Here is an 18,168-nt window from a genome sequence, read left to right as displayed (position 1 = left end):
ATACCCTTATACTATATGTTTATTACCATATAGACTATAAAGGTTTTAGGGTTATATTATGGTTAGGTTTAGAGATTACTGTTTGGAAAGGTCAGTTTGTATCAAAGCACCCAAGTCAAAGCATGAATTAAAGGATAGGGGTTTCATAAGCAACACCATAATTTTAATTTATTTTGAAGAAAAAAACAAATTATCACATTATAGCTCTATTAGCTTTTATATTGCTTCCCTGCTGAACTGCACTACTAAACCACGTATTTCAGAAACGGTGTCACAGCAGCTATTTTACAGACCATTTGCTAGCTTTAGTCCAGACTGCAGGTCTGCTCTTCATTTATTGTGCTATTGCACCAGGCTTAGTGTAAGAATACACTGTCATTAGTTTTATATTGTGCATGTAAAATCTTTATTTTACATAATCTATAAAAATGACAAAATCACACTTGTGGTGTCAGTTACAAATGACCCCAGGCCACAACCAAAAGGGACAGATGGATGGATGGATGGATGGATGGATGGATGGATGGATGGATGGATGGATGGATGGATGGATGGATGGATCTATCTATCTATCTATCTATCTATCTATCTATCTATCTATCTATCTATCTATCTATCTATCTATCTATCTATCTATCTATCTATCTATCTATCTATCTATCTATCTATCTATCTATCTATCTATCTATCTATCTATCTATCTATCTATCTATCTATCTATCTAGATCCTGCCATTTTAAATAATGGCTGCAAGGATGTACATCCATGACAGGATTTTGCATCTTATAAGTTTGGGACTCAAGCAAAATTGAACAGACAACACAACCAAATGTTTTTTAAATGAATTTTAAATGAATTCAAATGAATGTCATATTACATTATTAAGCCTTTCAGAGTGGCATTCAGAATATTAATTATGTGAGCTATTGCAAAGCATTACAATTACTTAAAAAACATTTCAAATCAATTTTTAGTTATTAAGTTTGGGGGATTATGCGAACATTAATATTGCATAGTGCAACGTCTCCTTCATACCTGTTACAGTAACAAAGACAAAAAAATTCACCAGTTTACCATATATTATGTACCCTAAACCTTGTTTACCATTTATTATATAGCCTAACTGTAGTTTATCATTTATCATATATCTTAACTCTAGTTTCCATTTATTATATATCCTAACTCTACTTTATCATTTATTATATATCCCCACTGTAATTTATTATATATCCTAACTCTACTGTATCATTTATTATATATCCCCACTGTAATCCTTCTCAGTGTTCCTCACCCGTTGTCTTCTTTGTTCTAATGTGTTCTAATTCGGTTCCCTTAGGTAGCTGCAGCTTCTTTCTGCTTCAACGTCTGATTATACCTATGACACACAGACAGTCTGATTATACCTATGACACACAGACAGGCTGATTACACCTATGACAGACAGAACTAATAGCATATAACACCTTCTGTTACATTTATAATTACTCATAAAGTTCAGCAGCACATCTGACAGATATTTAAAATACTTCTGTAAATGAATGTTCTGAATTACTGAATGTTCTTGTGGAATTTCAGCATCACAAGCGTTTGCTCTTGCAGTAGTTGAGGCCACACCATGACTATGGCTTCAACTTTGACATAAAAAGATTATGGTTTCAGGTCACTTCAGGTCATTTCATGCCATATTGTGTAGCAGGGGTCACCAACCTTTTTGAAACTGGGAGCTACTTCTTGGAGACCAATTATTGCGGAGGGCTACCAGATGAATTCGCATCAATCTAACGAAAAGTTGTTGAGCGGGGGTGTGCGTGTGCGAGTGTCAATTGCTAAGCGGGAAGCCCGCTAGCAACCGTGGACAATCTATAATAGTAGCAAAAACATAAACGATGCAGCGCTTTGGTGCATGGCACTATAGTGAGCTATTTTTAAAACAAGCCCGCGGGCGACTTGTGACGTCCTCGCGGGCGACATGGTGCCCGCGGGCACCACGTTGGTGACCCCTGTTGTGTAGAGTTTCATTGGAGGGAGTTTTTCTCCAATCTAAGTACTGCAAAAGCCATGTCTGACACACATACCTCCAGATTCTGAACAGTTGGATAGTACCACACAGTCCCAAAAAGAAGTTGACTGCAAAGAGTGCCCAGTTCCTGGGGATGATCACCATACAGTACCTTGACCAAATGAACCCTGAAACAGACACGAGGACAGCAGATCCATCTTCAGTACCGGGCATGACTTATCAACAAGTTTTGATCACTTTAAACTGTAACATAATGAAGTCCAGGGACCTCCTCAGACTAGAACCACAACGTTCCTCAGATATTGTGCTCCTGAAATGTACTAATGTGCCTACAGTGACCAGAACCACGTGTTTGCGTATTCCCTGGAGAACTGACAAAAACATTCTTATCTGTTTTTATTAGCCTATCAGTTTGTTCTCAAATCCTTCCCTCGATTTCTGGACAGAAATGGCAGTGGAAAATCTGTGTCGGTATTTGATGGCATGGTCGGGAACATGTGTTGTCAAGCACATGTAGCAAAAATACCCCAGAGATGTACAACACAGCTGTTACCCGGTGAAGCTAGATCCCAAAATGGAGCAGTACGATTAACTCCCACCACATACTTATTCAAATAAAATCTCAGAATTTCTGGATTAAAATGTAATTTTTGCCTAAAAGGGTGCAGTTTTCCCTCTTTATATAACATGTCTCACACATATTTCATATGATTGAGGGCGGAAGGCTACTTACAGCTACATTACCCAGAATATATTTGGTTTCATGGATGTGATTCAAGTCGATATTTTGGGCACATGAGCCTCATGTAAACTCCATGACCCTAACTAAACATGAACATCCAAACAGAAGTATAGGTAGTTAGAGAACATTACCAGTGAATCATCAACTCCAAAAATACTTATACCCCCATTTTACCTGTCAATGTGTTCCTATTTATGGAAATGAAGGTGAAACGCATGCAGGGAAGAATCAAAGGCAGAAACAGACACAGAACCCCTGCCTACACACACACACACACACACACACAAAATCGCGATTCAGTACCTGTGGCAGTGATGACACATGACTGAGAGAGGCTCAGTTTTTCGGGAGGGCGCGTCATATCAGAAAAACCAGCAGCAACCAAACCCTGCACAGAGACAAGGGAGGGTGTGAGAGACAGAGACCAGTGAACACTGTCCCCGTCCAGGACGTCAACACACAACCAACACTCACTGCTCTCAGCCAGGGTCAACAAGCTTAAAACAATGACCCAAGCTGAGAGTTTGGTATAAAAGGGTTATTAGCAACAAAATCCACATTGTTGTATTATGAATATTACTGTGAGCAAAACATCCACTAAAATAACATTAGAAAACATATTATGGCTGTAATTTTGCATATACATATCCCATATGCAACTACCTGCTCAAAACACACAACACATTTTATTGTGTAAACAAGACATTTATTACCATGATTTATTAATAATTCATTATTATTTATTACCAAATGTATTTATTATTTATTAGTGATTTAATATTATTTATTAGTGATTTCTAAGTTTTATTTAAAATATTGCTCAGATCCCATGCTTTAGAATCACAAAAATAATCTCCAACTTTAAAGAATAACTGCACCCAACAAATACATTTCTTTTCTTTATCATTTATGTTTAGATTTGACAGATGTTCTTAATTAGCATGCTAGCATGTGTGCTCCCTGGGAACTGGACACATGACCTTGTTGTGGTCAGCTCCAGGTGCTACAGTGATCACATGATCGCAGGAGCCACGTCTGACATAACAGGAGGGGGATTAAAAGCCCTTAAAAAGATGAAGAAGCAAGTGTCTGATATTCCATGTGTTGCTAACTGGCGACTTCATTCATCTGCCAAGATTCAGCAACTGACAAGGATCATTGTAATCAATTATATTCTAAATATATAAATTATTAATTGATCAGTCAGACAGATGTAATCTATTACTAATTAAAACTATTCGCTTACTCAGGGTTTAGATCAATAAGTGAAAAAAGAGGCTCCTTATCGTATTGTAAAAAAACACTCCTTATTGTATAGTATTGTATAGTATGACTATCGCCTCTTGAATCCACTGAACACAACTGTTTAAAGTAAATGCACTCATATAATGTACAAACATTTATGATAGACTCTAGGACATTAACACAGATCCTTCAGGCCTTAAGCCTTCAACAGCATTCAGGGACTGGATCAAGCCACACAAAATGTGTGTAGTTACTGATGCAGTTTTACTAACACGAATTTCCATTAATGGTTCACTGCTTGTATGCAGCATCTTCACAAAACTTTTATTCTACTTGTTTAACTAGTATAGTAGCAATAAGCCAGGTCATAACAGTTCCCGTTTTATAAGATTATATGTTTCTCAAAGGAATACAGTGCAAAGGTTGTCTAAAGCAGAGTGGTGCAGTTACACTTTAATATTGCCATTGTCAAACAAAAGGATCGAGAATGTAATTGTGTTTGTGAGGACAGTGAGAGAAACAAAGACTTTTTAAGACTCAATAACAAATAACATGGATCTTCATCTCACCCATTTAAAAACAGGTGCCCAGAAGAAAACCGTCTTTGGTCCTGAAGAAACACAGCAGACATTTTACCACAGATCTACACATAGTTCCTGAAGTACTTGGTTAGTACCACAGATCTACACATAGCTCCTGAAGTACTTGGTTAGTACCACAGATCTACACATAGCTCCTGAAGTACTTGGTTAGTACCACAGATCTACACATAGCTCCTGAAGTACTTGGTTAGTACCACAGATCTACACATAGCTCCTGAAGTACTTGGTTAGTACCACAGATCTACACATAGCTCCTGAAGTACTTGGTTAGTACCACAGATCTACACATAGCGCCTGAAGTACTTGGTTAGTACCACAGATCTACACATAGCTCCTGAAGTACTTGGTTAGTACCACAGATCTACACATAGCTCCTGAAGTACTTGGTTAGTACCACAGATCTACACATAGCTCCTGAAGTACTTGGTTAGTAACACATTTGTTGTTGTTCTGACTCTACTCACCAGTCACATGGATTAAAAATGGCACAGTGACAACATACAGCTAAACTGAATGACTGTTCACTGATTAGCCAATAAAACAGGCCAGTAAAAAAAGGCAGATAAATTATATCACGCTAACGCCAGAGCACATCTAGTACTATTCAGAGTGTACATGTCTCGCTTACGCACACACTAGAGTAAACGATGTGATGAAGGACTGAGCACATTTCCTTTGAAATGAAACAACTGAAATTTCTTAAATGAAACTGTTGTGCAATATGTGAATTAATTTTTTGTTCAAGATACATGATGGGAATTCAACCAATGCCATTTTCTGCCTCAGGGTAGAAAGGGTCTTATAACAATGTCTCTTGAAAAGAACGAGACACATTAGTCATCTAACCAGTTTAGTCCCTCATCGGCTGCTTGATAAATGACAAGAAAACCGGTTTTAAAAGCTGTACAAAACTGGTTTTAATGTGGTACCTGTTATTTTGCCTAACCTATGTGTACTGTTGCTAACTACAGCCTACTGTATAGTGTGATGTGATGTTATTACAGTGCTTGCCTATGTGAAAGTGCATGTCACACACTGTTGTACCTTAAGGCTAACTGCTATCTGCTAACTGCTATGCTACTAAAGTCCAGTTTTTACAATGCTGAAATGTAAACTGTCCCTAAAGGTTTAATGGATATAATCACGTAACTCAATTTCATTCCATAGTTTAATTTCGGGACTAGACACGTAGGGCACCAAACAATAGCTATGATGGTAGAGTGCAGACAAACTGCTTTAAATTGAGGGTATGTACATTCAGGTAAATCATATGATCATAGACAACCGGACAGATTGGGGGGTGGTAAATTTTTTGATGTATCATGCAATGTTCTGTGGGTATCAGGCAGTCATCTTTTGCAAAGAAAAACCATAGTTATATTTATAATAGCATACGTCTTTTCAGTGACAATAAATGACCTGTTGACAGATATGAAGTTCTGAAGGCGTTGTGAATGTTGAGCTGTCTGCAGCGGCGTTCAGCATTACTGGTTTGGTGGTGGGTCACTGATGGTCTGGGAAGGCATGTTCTTGGAGGATCACGCAAGGATACAGGGATGAAGTCCTCAGATTCACTGTCAGACTTCACACTGGTGCAGTGATCACTGTCAGACCTCGCACTGGTGCAGTGATCACTGTCAGACCTCACACTGGTGCAGTGATCACTGTCAGACCTCACACTGGTGCAGTGATCACTGCCAGACCTCACACTGGTGCAGTGATCACTGTCAGACCTCACACTGGTGCAGTGATCACTGTCAGACCTCACACTGGTGCAGTGATCACTGTCAGACCTCACACTGGTGCAGTGATCACTGCCAGACCTCACACTGGTGCAGTGATCACTGTCAGACCTCACACTGGTGCAGTGGGCCCTGGGTTCCTGCTGGTGCAGGTCAGTGCCCAGTATCTCATGTTACCAGTGTGTGTACAGTTCCTAAATGACAAAGGCATTGATGCCACTTTCCCCAGTTCTGGATCCACATGAGAAGCTCTGGGATGTTATATATCAATGCATCCAGAACTGCCAAATAGTGCCATAGATTGTCCAGGAACTGACTGATGCACTGATCCAGAACTGGGAGGAGATCCTCCTGATTTCAACGTTTTACTTTGATTTCAGGTGCTATTGTGACTCCAGCCTTCAGTGGGTTGATCACTTTGGTTTCCATTGTGATGTCATCTTGTTCTCAATGAAGAACTCATATTCTATCAGAACAAACATTCCACTTCAGTATTGTGTTCATCAAGATCCGATTTACCTGTTTCTTTAATTTTTTTTGGGCAATATATGTATATATTGTCACATTAATTCACAAGCTTAATTCACAACATTGTTTGATCTATGAATCGACCAATACATTTCCTGGTTCAATCAGAACTGGTATTTAAACAGTCCTCCTCATCATGCTGTTCACGATTTGACATCATGAGACCCATCATGAGACCCATCAATTGATAAGCAGTACCTCACCATTGTGAGACTTCAAACAGGATGTTCTCAGACAGAAGTGGCCACTGAGCTTAGAGTGTCACAGAGCGTCATCAGCAAGTTGTGACAGAGATACAGACTGGAAGAGTCACAGAAAGGCGTAGAAGTGGACGGCCTTGGGCCACATTCCACATTGGTTGTAGAATATCTACTACGCTTCATTGTGAACAGTGCCCTGCAGTACTGGATGAATTCCTCCATCTCCAGCCTCGTTTAAGGGAGGTGAGAGGACCCCAAGTGTCATGTCAGACCATTCAAAACCGGTTACATCAGAGTGGTCTGTGTGCTAGACAACCTGCAATGGTACCTGATCACCACCAGGTACAGTTGTCATTGGCTCGAAAGGGCCAGGGAGCATTTATTCTGGACGAGGGGCCCGTGGGAACCAATGCCCAGCAGACAAACCTTTGGTTGTGGTGGTGGTGGTAGTGGGCAGGCGTGTTTTGTCTACCCTACACTTTGTGACAAGCCCATACTACTTGAATAGTACTACTTGAATAGATTGACAACAATCCTCCAGCTCATTGAGGTCACATCATTAGGGAGCAGCTGCTGGAGATTGGGGTACCTCACATGGAGAGGCCTGCACTTTCCCAAGAAATCACCATTGCATGCTTTTACTGAAATGCTCTACTTTCGTGATATAATATTAATGTAGTGTGAACGTTTTACTTTTCCATAAATTTCACCCAAAAGCCAAATATTTGTAACTTGTTAGTAGTACATATGTTTCAATGGGTTTAATGTTTTCTGGCTGTTGGAGGAACTCAGCACACATGTTGTGTTTGTCCATTACATAACCAGTTCAGGATAAGTGCAAATCACCTAAACTCTACCAGTATCTAAACAGTATTTGAATTTGCAGCTGTTGAAGCTGAATCACAGCGTGCCCTTGCAATGTTCTTGGTGGGAGTCTCCTCCTACATAAAATGTGCAGTGTTACTTTCTGACTTTTACCATTTCTTCCATTTACATAAAATCAGCCTGACTGTGCACTACTGCTTGCACTGACATTTACCGTTCAAAACATTTGTTTGCGAAAGACGTGGAAATGTAAAATGTGTGTGTGCCATTTGTTGAACGGGACTGCCTATATTTTATCAAGACGGATGAACAACAGATCATATTTTATACGGGTTTGCAAGAAACTCACAACTTGTGTGCTGGCGGGCAAAACTGGGAGAGGTTTGCAACTTGCAGTTGCCTCTTTGTGCACGTTCTCTGCCCTACTGGATGCGCCAGTGGAGGTGCCTTTAGCAAAACTGTTAGCTTATTTAGTGTGTGCTGCTAACCGACTCACTCCCCCTCTCTCTGTGCAAATAAAAGGAGGCCAGTAGAGGGTTGGGGTAGAGAGGAGGGGTAGAGTACACTCCAAGTTGGCACTGTCAAACCTCTTGCTGTTGCGGTCTACAGCATTGTTTTAGGTGTTCTATAGGGCATTGAATAGAAGTGGTATTAAAACGATGTGTTTCATACCGCCTGATTCGTTTACAAATGCATAAGTGTGAAGAGTTAATTTGTTATCAAATTTGTAAACTTTTGTAAGTTTTACAGTTTAAAACAAATTAGTTATCTATATAGTAACTCTTGTTGGATTTCCAAGGGTTCTGATATGTTACATTCTTCTAGCTTTCTGCACTGTTCCTCTCAAGCTGGTAACGTTGTACATTGTGATTTATGTCCTCCTGACATTGGAAGCAACCCAGCAGCCTAACGCTCTACATCACGAAACGTCCCAAATTATACTGGTAAATTCTTCTGGTTTTGAAGATATTCTGCATGTCATATGAAGGTCACGCCGGGAAGCGGACACAAATGTACAATGTGCTGATGACCTTAGGATCATTATTATTAGTAGGATTAGAGGCTGCCAGCCTTGTCTGACCCCAGTCACACTTGTCATTGGAGCACAAATCTCGAAAGTTAAACCGCGTTTTGGTGTCTTTCTACTTGCAAAACAGAGCACGGAGCTGCAGGCTGCAGGTGCCCCAGAAACATAACAGGCTGGCCGTCGTGCGAGAGTTCAGGCTGCATAAAACTACTTCTTCATGGCCTACACGACCTGCGTTACCTGCGGGATGGTTGTACAGAGGTCTGAGTCTGGGAGGAAGCATCAGCTCGATCCTGTCCAGAGTCCTGTGATATGTAGCCCTCACACCGCTGGAGTAACGCCGACATGGTCGCACCCGTAGACACAGCCGAACGCAGTTCATGATCCAGTTCACTTCAGCCTGCAGTTCGGGAGGAGACGCGTGTCACTAGTCCTACCCACACGGTTCCTCCACCCAACCACGCGGTTCCTCCACCCTCCGACACCCAGCCACGCCATTTGTCAGCTTCACACGCCCTTAAACCCGTCAACCCTACGCCAAGCGACAGGGGATGTGGTGGCATTTATATCTTCTATATAAAACGCGTTAGTCTGCATTTCAGGTGGCTGTACATAGCAGGAATAACACGATACATCGTGGTTAATTATTGACATTGTGTGCCCACATTTTCAAGCCGTTTCCGCACTTAGTGGTTAAGTAGTACGTTTAAGCATTTGATTTGACACGATGAGTCTTCTGATGTGTTTTAGCAGGACGTGAAGCCTGCGTGATCTTCACCATGCTTACTGCGCACGCTTTCATTTTCTTTCAGCCTTCCCTGTTTCCTTATTTATTGCCTGAGTAATGAGACGCATGTTGAGGCGTCTCGGTGGGCAATTCATTGTTCATAGCGTCAACACTAGTCAAAACTAGTGTAAGATTATATTTAATTTTAAAACGATTTACAAAAAGCATCACATTCCGTATGTGGAAACGCGAGCTGTAGTGAAGCACGTTCACCAGCAGATGGCGTTCTTACTCCTGAACTGATGTGGCTTTGGTTGTCTGACACAAGGAAGTGAACGGTGGGGAAACCCATGAAAGTTGGACGACAGGAGGATGTTTAAACGGGCGAAAAGTAAGTAATCAATTATATTTACCACCGAAGACAAATGATTTCTTACTCCGAATAAGTGTATGTTTTATTCTGATACGCTATGTGTTCTACTGGCTTCATCTGCCATAACTGTAGATCAGTGACATTTTCGTGTTATTTCACCCAATTTGATAAAAACGGGGAGAAACACATGATAAATGCTTAAGGTGGGTAAATGTACTAAAAGATCGGCCTATAAACAAATTAGTAATGACAGTTTGCTGAAATCTGCTGAAATGACAAACCTATATTCCAAGGAGAGTAATCAATTTTTACGTTAAGCTTTTTTGTTATAAGGAAAATGATTAAAGTGGCTTAATGTACTAAAATAATGTGCTGTTCTAGAGAGTACTTATGAGCAGTAATAACTGAGAGACGTTTGGTGTTTCTAAGCCGTTGTTTTACTATATTAAACCACGTTAAGCTTGTATTGCTTGTATTACTCTCCCTTCGAAACAAATTTACAGCCTGTAGGCAGTACGATATCACGGTCCTGCTGTTCTCTACACGCTGTGTCCATTCCAGTGTGATGTGAATAGTCATATAAAAATTCAGATTTCATGGCTATATTGTTTGTTTGACCTAGACTACAAACGCTCGGACGTTATACCTGTTTTACTTATATAAGTTTTTGCTTATATATATATTGCTTATATAGGTCGACATTGGGGAATTCATACCCTCTACCAAACAAACACAGTCAAGTGGTCACTTTGGCGTGCATTTGGCCTTGTGTCTGTTAACTGGAAATCTTTGTTTTGGTGATTTCCTGTCATTTGACGGTCCACATCCCTCATGTCTGGTCAGGCGAGGAAATCCCGGTGTAACACCGGTATTGGCACCTAGGGTAATTTAAGGGTGCTATCCTAGCATCTCCAGGAAACTAAACAACTCCCAACCAGATTTTTAAAAAGTTTTATTTTGTTTATTCTGTAACGAACACAAAATCTGTGTAGTTTGTCTATAGTGCACTGGGGACCTACACAACAGTAGGCTATTCAGCTGACATTAGGAAGGCTAGTTAACATAGCCCTGTAGTCAGTAGTGGACTGAATCATTTTCACACACTCACAGAGACTAGAGTCATGACCTATGAGTCAGTCAGCAGACACCTGCCTGTCCTACCTCACCCTCACACCCTCAGAATGTTTCTTTTTCAGTGTTTTAGCCCCAAAGCGTAACATCCATCCTGTGTGCTGACAGTGTGGTCATCCAACCATCCACCACACTATTATGTGGACATCACAGATTGTTTAGGCCTATTGGGGTACCCTGTGCTCTATAGAGATCAATAATAAACAATAATAATCTAATTGATAACATAAATATAAAGATATAAAATATTTCTATTAAAATGGTCATAAATTATATGACAATTATATATGACATATGTAGTAATGGCAGATGTGACCATTGGTACTTTAACAGTACGTACTTTTGTGTACACACATGTTAAATAATATTCTTAGATTTCCCAAAATTGTGAAAAGAGTTCACATAGCATAACATAGTCTTAGAGCTCTGTGGAGTGTCCCCTCTATACCCACTGGGCTTTAACAGTAACATGATTTCCAGTCATGTGACTCAGCAGGTCCAACCCCCCCCCCCCCCCCCCCCCCCCCCCCACACACACACACACACACACACACACACACACACACACACACACACACACACCCACACACCCCTCCCTCAACCAGTCATATACTGGGACTGAGGGTTCTCCGAGTCCAGATACCTCCCATGAGTGTTCATCAGATATATCTCGTGTCATATTTGATAAAGGAAATTTCATAAATATGTAAACAATCTATGTGGAAAGTACTGGACAAACACATGGTACCACACTGAAAGAGAGGGAATAAAAAAAAATCCCCAAAAAGCTTCACGAGTCGCACTGACAGCACTAATGGGCTTATAGGCTAACAGAACAACTAATTCGGTTTCATTTTGATAAGTTCTCTCTCTTACTATGTTTCTCTCTCTCTATCACTTTTGATTCAGCTTCTTAAAAATAGTATAAACAGTTACATTAAACATTAGAATTTTTCTTATAGTTAAGCATATGCTACTGACTACCAACACACATTCCTGATTCACTCATGACATTTTACCTGAGTCATGTTTCATGTCCATTGTCTATTGTATGTTGTGTAAAGACAGGAAATATTTGTCTTTATCAGGAAATTCACGTTTTTTGTTTCATTAATTATCTCAGTATTTAAACAAACCACAAAAAGCACAAACTGCTGCAGAATTTCCATATCGTGCATGGCCTTATGATGGCCTTATGATGGCCTTATGATGGCCTTATGATGCTCGATGGGCTTATGATGGCCTTATGATGCTCGATGGCCTTATGATGGGCTTATGATGGCCTTATGATGCTCGATGGGCTTATGATGGCCTTATGATGCTCGATGGCCTTATGATGGCCTTATGATGACCTTATGATGCTCGATGGCCTTATGATGGCCTTATGATGCTCAATGGCCTTATGATGGCCTTATGATGCTCAATGGCCTTATGATGGCCTTATGATGCTCAATGGCCTTATGATGGCCTTATGATGCTCGATGGCCTTATGATGGGCTTATGATGGCCTTATGATGGCCTTATGATGCTCGATGGCCTTATGATGGCCTTATGATGCTCGATGGCCTTATGATGGCCTTATGTTTATGACAACAGCCTAGGCTTTGGGCCTCAACCCAATCCTGTTTAGTTCAGGCACTGTGTTGTCTCATGGCCACAGTTGTATGGGTGCAGAGCGACCCCCACTCCCAGCTCTCCTCTCCTGCTGGTCCACCCTGCATCTCCATACGTCCCTGTGGCCTTGACTAGTGGGTCACTGGGTCATCATGTTCATCCTTGAAAGCCCTGATTGGTGGTTGATGAACGCTGGACTTTGTCAATGGGCTCAGGCCAGCAAATAAGTGAATAGCCCAGGCAAATAGGGGTCGCCAAGGCGTGTAAGTGTATGTGCAATAATACATAAATAAATCATAACAGGGTGTTGGTGGTTAGTAGAGTTTTAGTATGAGGAGGGGCTGGAGTTTGAGCCAGTATTTGCAATATTAGGAATTAGCATTGGTTCCTATAGTTTATTAGTATTCTGGTTCAAGGGGATCTTGGATTCTGATCTATCTACTGTACTGTCTAGGATTTATTCTGTGAGCAGATGGCAAATCACTGTGTAAGTCGCTCTGGATAAGAGCGTCTGCTAAAGGCTCCAATTGTAAACACAAAACCTGCATCACTCAGCGTGTTTCTGTGGTTGTTTCACGCCACTCTATAATGTGATATCAAATGGCAGCTGAATCAGGCTTCTGGGGAACCTTATAAGCTTCATAAGCCCATATCATTGTGTTATTAGAAGAGCAGGATGACATGCTGACCTACACTAGATACCTGATAGTCAGCAAAAAGGGTAGAAAAACAGACCAGTTCTCAGTTGACTGCTGACCTCTATGCTAACATCATGTACTAAATCGGGAGAATATAATTCAAGAGATTTACCTAAAGATTGAAACTTTACTGCAAGCCTGTGATGATTTGTGGCAAACAAATGACAGCAGTAAAAATGTACAATACAGCCACTCGGGTAAGACAATGGGGAGCAGTTATTTACATAATGTCTAGAAGTGGATGACTGAAGTTCTAGACACATTAGTTAAGCAATCAGCTGTGATTATTTAGTTCTAGGAGAAACTACAGACCCCTGTCGGCAGAATTCAAATGCTATTTTGACCTCTGAAAATGGATTTCCAAAGCCCTTATTTTTAAAAACTTCAACAGACCTCCAGATCAAGTTTACAAATGGCATAAATTCAATACTACTTTCTGTCAGTGGCGTCTCACAAAGATCAGGGTTTTCTGTGTAACGCTCAAACAAACGCTAGGGTGAGGAACCCTTTACACGTGATATTTTCTTATTTACAGTAAGAGTCTAGAAACCCTCTCTCATGAGAAACCCAAATGACCTTATGAACGGGCTATTTTATTGACATAATCTGTGAGAGTTCATACTGGAAATGAGGAGGCAGTTTCGTGTGGGGGGAAATGCTCAGTTTAAATCAAAGGAAGATGGATGGATGGATGAACTAATGGTATCTAATAGTGGACTGTGGATTTCTCTGGGGAATACATGAGCCTGCTGGGTCTCCCTCACATTTTAGTCTTGTCAGGCACTTTTATCTTGCAGAATTAATGATTCATGTAGTTTTGAACATCAAAACTAGGGTTGAAATGTTTAAAACAGGCTATTAAAATTGCGTAAAATATGATATATAGAAAACACACGTTTATAATGTAGCATATGCTGCATCACCGCAGTCATGGTTGGGACTTTTTGGATGCACGTGAATCAGTGAGTCACTGTGAAGTTTCGTTTTGGTTGTAGTTATATATTACTTCTGCTAGGTTCCGGATACACAGTCAATCGACGCCCAGGAGTTAAACATGACGCTTTGGTCTACTATTTTGTTAAGCCTGATTGCACTGGGTATGTCGGCTGTTATACATCTATTCAAGACTGGTGGCAAATGGATACAAATGGATATTTTGCACGAAATAAGTCAGTAACGCGAAGGTTTGCCTGATGTTTAATCGCCACTGTGGTCGTGTTTGTATTTCAGCTTGCTCCACAGGCATCGTGACTAAAGGAGACGTGAGTGTGTTATACGGGACGGACGCGGTTCTGTCCTGCTCCATCCCCGACGCCACCGGAGTTAAACAAGTCACCTGGAGACGGTACCGCGACCAGTCTGTGGAGAGTTTGGCCACCTTCAGTGAACGTTTTAAAAACGAAGTGGCACACTCGTACGCCGGTAAAATCGACGCCTCGCTGCCATCACTTAACTCAACTACCATGGTGATAAAGAAGGTGACATTTGAGGATGAAGCATGTTACATGTGCAGCTTCGACGTGTATCCGTCAGGAACCAAACGGTGGAAACAGTGTCTCGATGTTGAAGGTACGTTATAAATATATATAAATATATATTTTAATATAAAGTTGATATTTTTTTAAAATTATTATAATATTTGCAGTGTTAAGTTATCAATATTTCTATCTGAAAACAGAAAAAAAAAGCTGTCAGTGATACTCAGTACATAAGAGAAGAGAGTATCAATGCTTTGGAACACATTTTACTCAGAATAGTTCTACTAACATAATAGTCGTTCACTATAACAAATAATAATATGATTTATTTATATAGTGCCTTTCTCATACTCAAGATCACTTTACATGATGTAACCATGATGTTAGAATGTAAAGTTCTCCCCAAACACACACTGATGCTGTTAACATATTTATAAACTATATTCTCTCAGGAACCTATTATGTCTAAGTTAAGGTACAGCAGTCACTATGCAGTTCAATGTTCCTAAGGAGAAACTAGGTGAAAATTGTGAGAATATCCTGGAAATATACTGCTAAATGTAAAATATAAATGTGCTAAATGTAAAATTAACTTTGTAAAAGCTAAAACATCACTTAGCAAACATAATTGCACATAATAATATTAATACAAATTAGGATGCATGAATTAATAGTTTTTGTCTATTTGCAGGTTTGTCGGAAACAACAGTTTCGAAGGCATCACATGGCCCTGAAGAAACCGATGTCATCGTGTCGTGCTCAGCCACGGGGAAACCTGCCCCAGTGATCAGCTGGTGGTTAGAGGGCAAACAGCTGAGTCAAAATAGCTCCACAGTATTAAACCCTGACGGGACAAGCACAACTACAAGCAACCAGACCCTGTCACTGTCACAGTTCCATGGTAAACATGTGGAGTGTGTGGCTGAGAGTGGCAGTATGAAGAATAAAGAATCTATTTATCTACCTGGCAGCACGGAAACGACTGTAACAGGTACATCTCAACACGGCATTGCAAAATATACCACACACTTTATTACACGTATCACACACTCTTTTACCTTTGGCTCTGTGTAGTGAAAATTGCACTGTTTCATCGTGTGACAGTTTGGAAATGTTTTCTGTTGGACGCTCAGAATCGTACGAGCTTAATTCCTGTCCTTTATTTCACAGACAGATCTAGATATTACATCTGCTCTGCACTTGTCGTGGTCGTCTTTGTTGTCGCTTGTATCGGCCTTGCTCTTCAGAGGAGGAAAAGTAAGTAACTAAAAGTCATTTTAGCTCAGCTCTTTCCTCTATGTTTTGTATTATTTTCCTCTTTAAGTTAATTTCATCTTGCGCAGCAATAGATTGCATTTTAGGGGTTGAAGTGACAGTCTCCTAGGAATGAGCACAAAACATTTTTCTTGATGAAATTAGGCACAAGTTCATCCTACTGAGGAAAGTATTTATGTTTCAGCAGTTGCCACTGAAAGTCAAACTAGAGAGAATGCAAACGTAGAGATGGATTTGTCATGTAGAGGAAGGGCTCAGGTAACACTCAGCTTGGCACAGCTGTCCGCCAACCTCAGAGTTTAATCAAGCAGGAAAGGCAGCGTAATGTTGCGAACGTTAGTTGGCAAGGAGTTGCAGTCTACTAGGAGGAAAGTGTCCCTGGTAAACTGAAAACTTAGACGAAGGTTGTTTTAAAGAAACATGGAGTGCTAGGGATTCTGCTGTATGATTTCATACTCTAGTGTGTGAGTATTCCTCATTCATCAGTGCCAAATCACACTCAACTACATTGTCCATTTTCTCTAGTTTCTATTGGGGATAATCTGTGTAAGATGGTTGAAAAGTGTGTATGATCATTTTGCTTTTATCTTTCAGTGTCATGTTTTGTAGTGGACAACAATCTCAATAACACCTTGTTTTTTATTCTTATTTTGCAGAAAATGACACAAGCAAAACTGATTTAATCTAACGCACTGGAAGATTACCGCCTGCTTCTGCACTTTTGTTTTTCATAAGCTAGAGGAATAGCATATTGTTATTCTTTAATCCTCATACTGTGACAATGAATTAATTGTGATGCATTATTTATTTATTTTATTTATTTGTTGGTCATTGTGAAAAAGGTCTGTGTCGTGATACGTGATGGCTGTTTTGTGTAGTCTAAATGATGTATGTCTGTTCATTTGCACTGTCTAGATTAATGTGACGAGGGTCTGAGGGATATGGCATAAACCTCAGACTCACTTTCTAAACACTTTGAGAGTCATCTTGTACAGCTGTAATGTTAACCGTAATAAATCTTTCTTCAAGGTCTGACTAAGTTATAGAAAACTTTATTTTCTCAGTTGCCATTATTCCTTACAATTGTTTCGGTGATGTAGGACGCAGACCCTTTTTTCATGACGTATCACAACATCCGCTTATCGCCAGCAGAAAATCGGAGAGAAGTGTCAAATGTAAACAAACGAGGTTGCCATGGCTACGACTGGAGTACCGCACGTAGAGCCTTTGGCTACAGGGAGTTTAAATCCTTGGACAAAACCAAAGGACGCAATGTGTAAATAATGTGGGAAACAAATTAAATACACTGGATCACCACATCAAACTTCATAAGGCACCTGAAAACACACCCAGATAGATTTGTTTATGCTGGCCACTTAAACATCAAAACAGCTAATATATAAAACAGTTATTTTCCACCTCCTGTCCCTAATCTTATCCTCATATTGACTGAAGACTTAGTCTAGCTTAAAAACTCGTGACTTGAGTTGAACTTGTATTTTGTGACTTAAGGAGAAGGAAAGAGGAAGCAGAAATGAACTTGCACTGAAACAGTCCGGTTTAAGAATATAATTGTTTTATTCCCAAGAACTGGAATAACATTTGACTTGGGGACTATTAAATGTGTGATCGCAAGTATGTATTTAAAAGTGTTGCACTCTGCTCTGTTGTGAGGAACTTACAATAGTGCAATGCTGCCATCTGCTGGTTGAAATAACTAAATGCATCAAGCTGACTTGGACTTTGGTATAGACACTACTGAGGAGAAGACCTGATTGTTTAGTAAGACTAAGAAATGTCAATTACAATTGAGTAGGGTTAGCACAGCAACATAAGTACTGTTTTCATTTTAATAATAATTACCTCATTGCTTATAATGAAAATGTGGCCAAATCTCAGTGTACTGTATGTGATAACCTGCAAGCATTTGTTATATGAAAA

At 40.1% G+C, this 18,168-nt stretch overlaps 2 protein-coding genes across 4 annotated transcripts; one reads left to right on the top strand and one right to left on the bottom strand.

Moving 5' to 3' along the window:
- Positions 1 to 830: 830 nt before the first annotated feature.
- mpc2a (mitochondrial pyruvate carrier 2a) lies at positions 831 to 9,419 on the bottom strand. Of its 2 annotated transcripts, XM_076982672.1 has the most exons (6): positions 9,172 to 9,419; positions 4,577 to 4,617; positions 3,066 to 3,150; positions 2,076 to 2,187; positions 1,292 to 1,375; positions 831 to 1,035 (listed from the first exon to the last, which is right to left on the bottom strand). In XM_076982672.1, the coding sequence occupies exons 1-5, from the start codon at positions 9,311 to 9,313 to the stop codon at positions 1,333 to 1,335; spliced, it is 423 nt and encodes a 140-aa protein (XP_076838787.1). In that variant the 5' UTR covers positions 9,314 to 9,419; the 3' UTR covers positions 831 to 1,035; positions 1,292 to 1,332. The 2 variants fall into 2 exon arrangements, with proteins under 2 accessions (XP_076838787.1, XP_076838786.1); XM_076982671.1 differs by having other exon boundaries at positions 831 to 1,375; positions 9,172 to 9,415.
- Positions 9,420 to 9,444: 25 nt separating this feature from the next.
- LOC143484125 (OX-2 membrane glycoprotein-like) lies at positions 9,445 to 17,259 on the top strand. Of its 2 annotated transcripts, none has more exons than XM_076982668.1 (5): positions 9,445 to 10,049; positions 14,705 to 15,043; positions 15,644 to 15,943; positions 16,123 to 16,209; positions 16,884 to 17,259. In XM_076982668.1, the coding sequence occupies exons 1-5, from the start codon at positions 10,031 to 10,033 to the stop codon at positions 16,913 to 16,915; spliced, it is 777 nt and encodes a 258-aa protein (XP_076838783.1). In that variant the 5' UTR covers positions 9,445 to 10,030; the 3' UTR covers positions 16,916 to 17,259. The 2 variants fall into 2 exon arrangements, with proteins under 2 accessions (XP_076838783.1, XP_076838782.1); XM_076982667.1 differs by lacking the exon at positions 9,445 to 10,049 and adding an exon at positions 14,441 to 14,571.
- Positions 17,260 to 18,168: the final 909 nt, after the last annotated feature.

The sequence above is a fragment of the Brachyhypopomus gauderio genome, chromosome 20, assembly GCF_052324685.1.
Source record: "Brachyhypopomus gauderio isolate BG-103 chromosome 20, BGAUD_0.2, whole genome shotgun sequence".
Classification (NCBI taxonomy): domain Eukaryota; kingdom Metazoa; phylum Chordata; class Actinopteri; order Gymnotiformes; family Hypopomidae; genus Brachyhypopomus; species Brachyhypopomus gauderio.
This window is presented reverse-complemented; position numbering and strand designations above follow the sequence as displayed.

What these genes read in the sequence shown, in the direction of transcription:
- mpc2a (XM_076982672.1), bottom strand. Translation starts at nt 9,313, where the DNA reads ATGAACTGCGTTCGGCTGTGTCTACGGGTGCGACCATGTCGGCGTTAC. An exon ending in TCTGTACAACCATCCCGCAG is followed by an intron (nt 4,618 to 9,171) that starts GTAACGCAGGTC and finishes GTGTTTCTTCAG; the next exon opens with GACCAAAGACGGTTTTCTTC. An exon ending in GGGCACCTGTTTTTAAATGG is followed by an intron (nt 3,151 to 4,576) that starts GTGAGATGAAGA and finishes GTCTCTGTGCAG; the next exon opens with GGTTTGGTTGCTGCTGGTTT.
- LOC143484125 (XM_076982667.1), top strand. Translation starts at nt 14,529, where the DNA reads ATGACGCTTTGGTCTACTATTTTGTTAAGCCTGATTGCACTGG. An exon ending in GTTAAGCCTGATTGCACTGG is followed by an intron (nt 14,572 to 14,704) that starts GTATGTCGGCTG and finishes TTTGTATTTCAG; the next exon opens with CTTGCTCCACAGGCATCGTG. An exon ending in TGCTCTTCAGAGGAGGAAAA is followed by an intron (nt 16,210 to 16,883) that starts GTAAGTAACTAA and finishes CTTATTTTGCAG; the next exon opens with AAAATGACACAAGCAAAACT.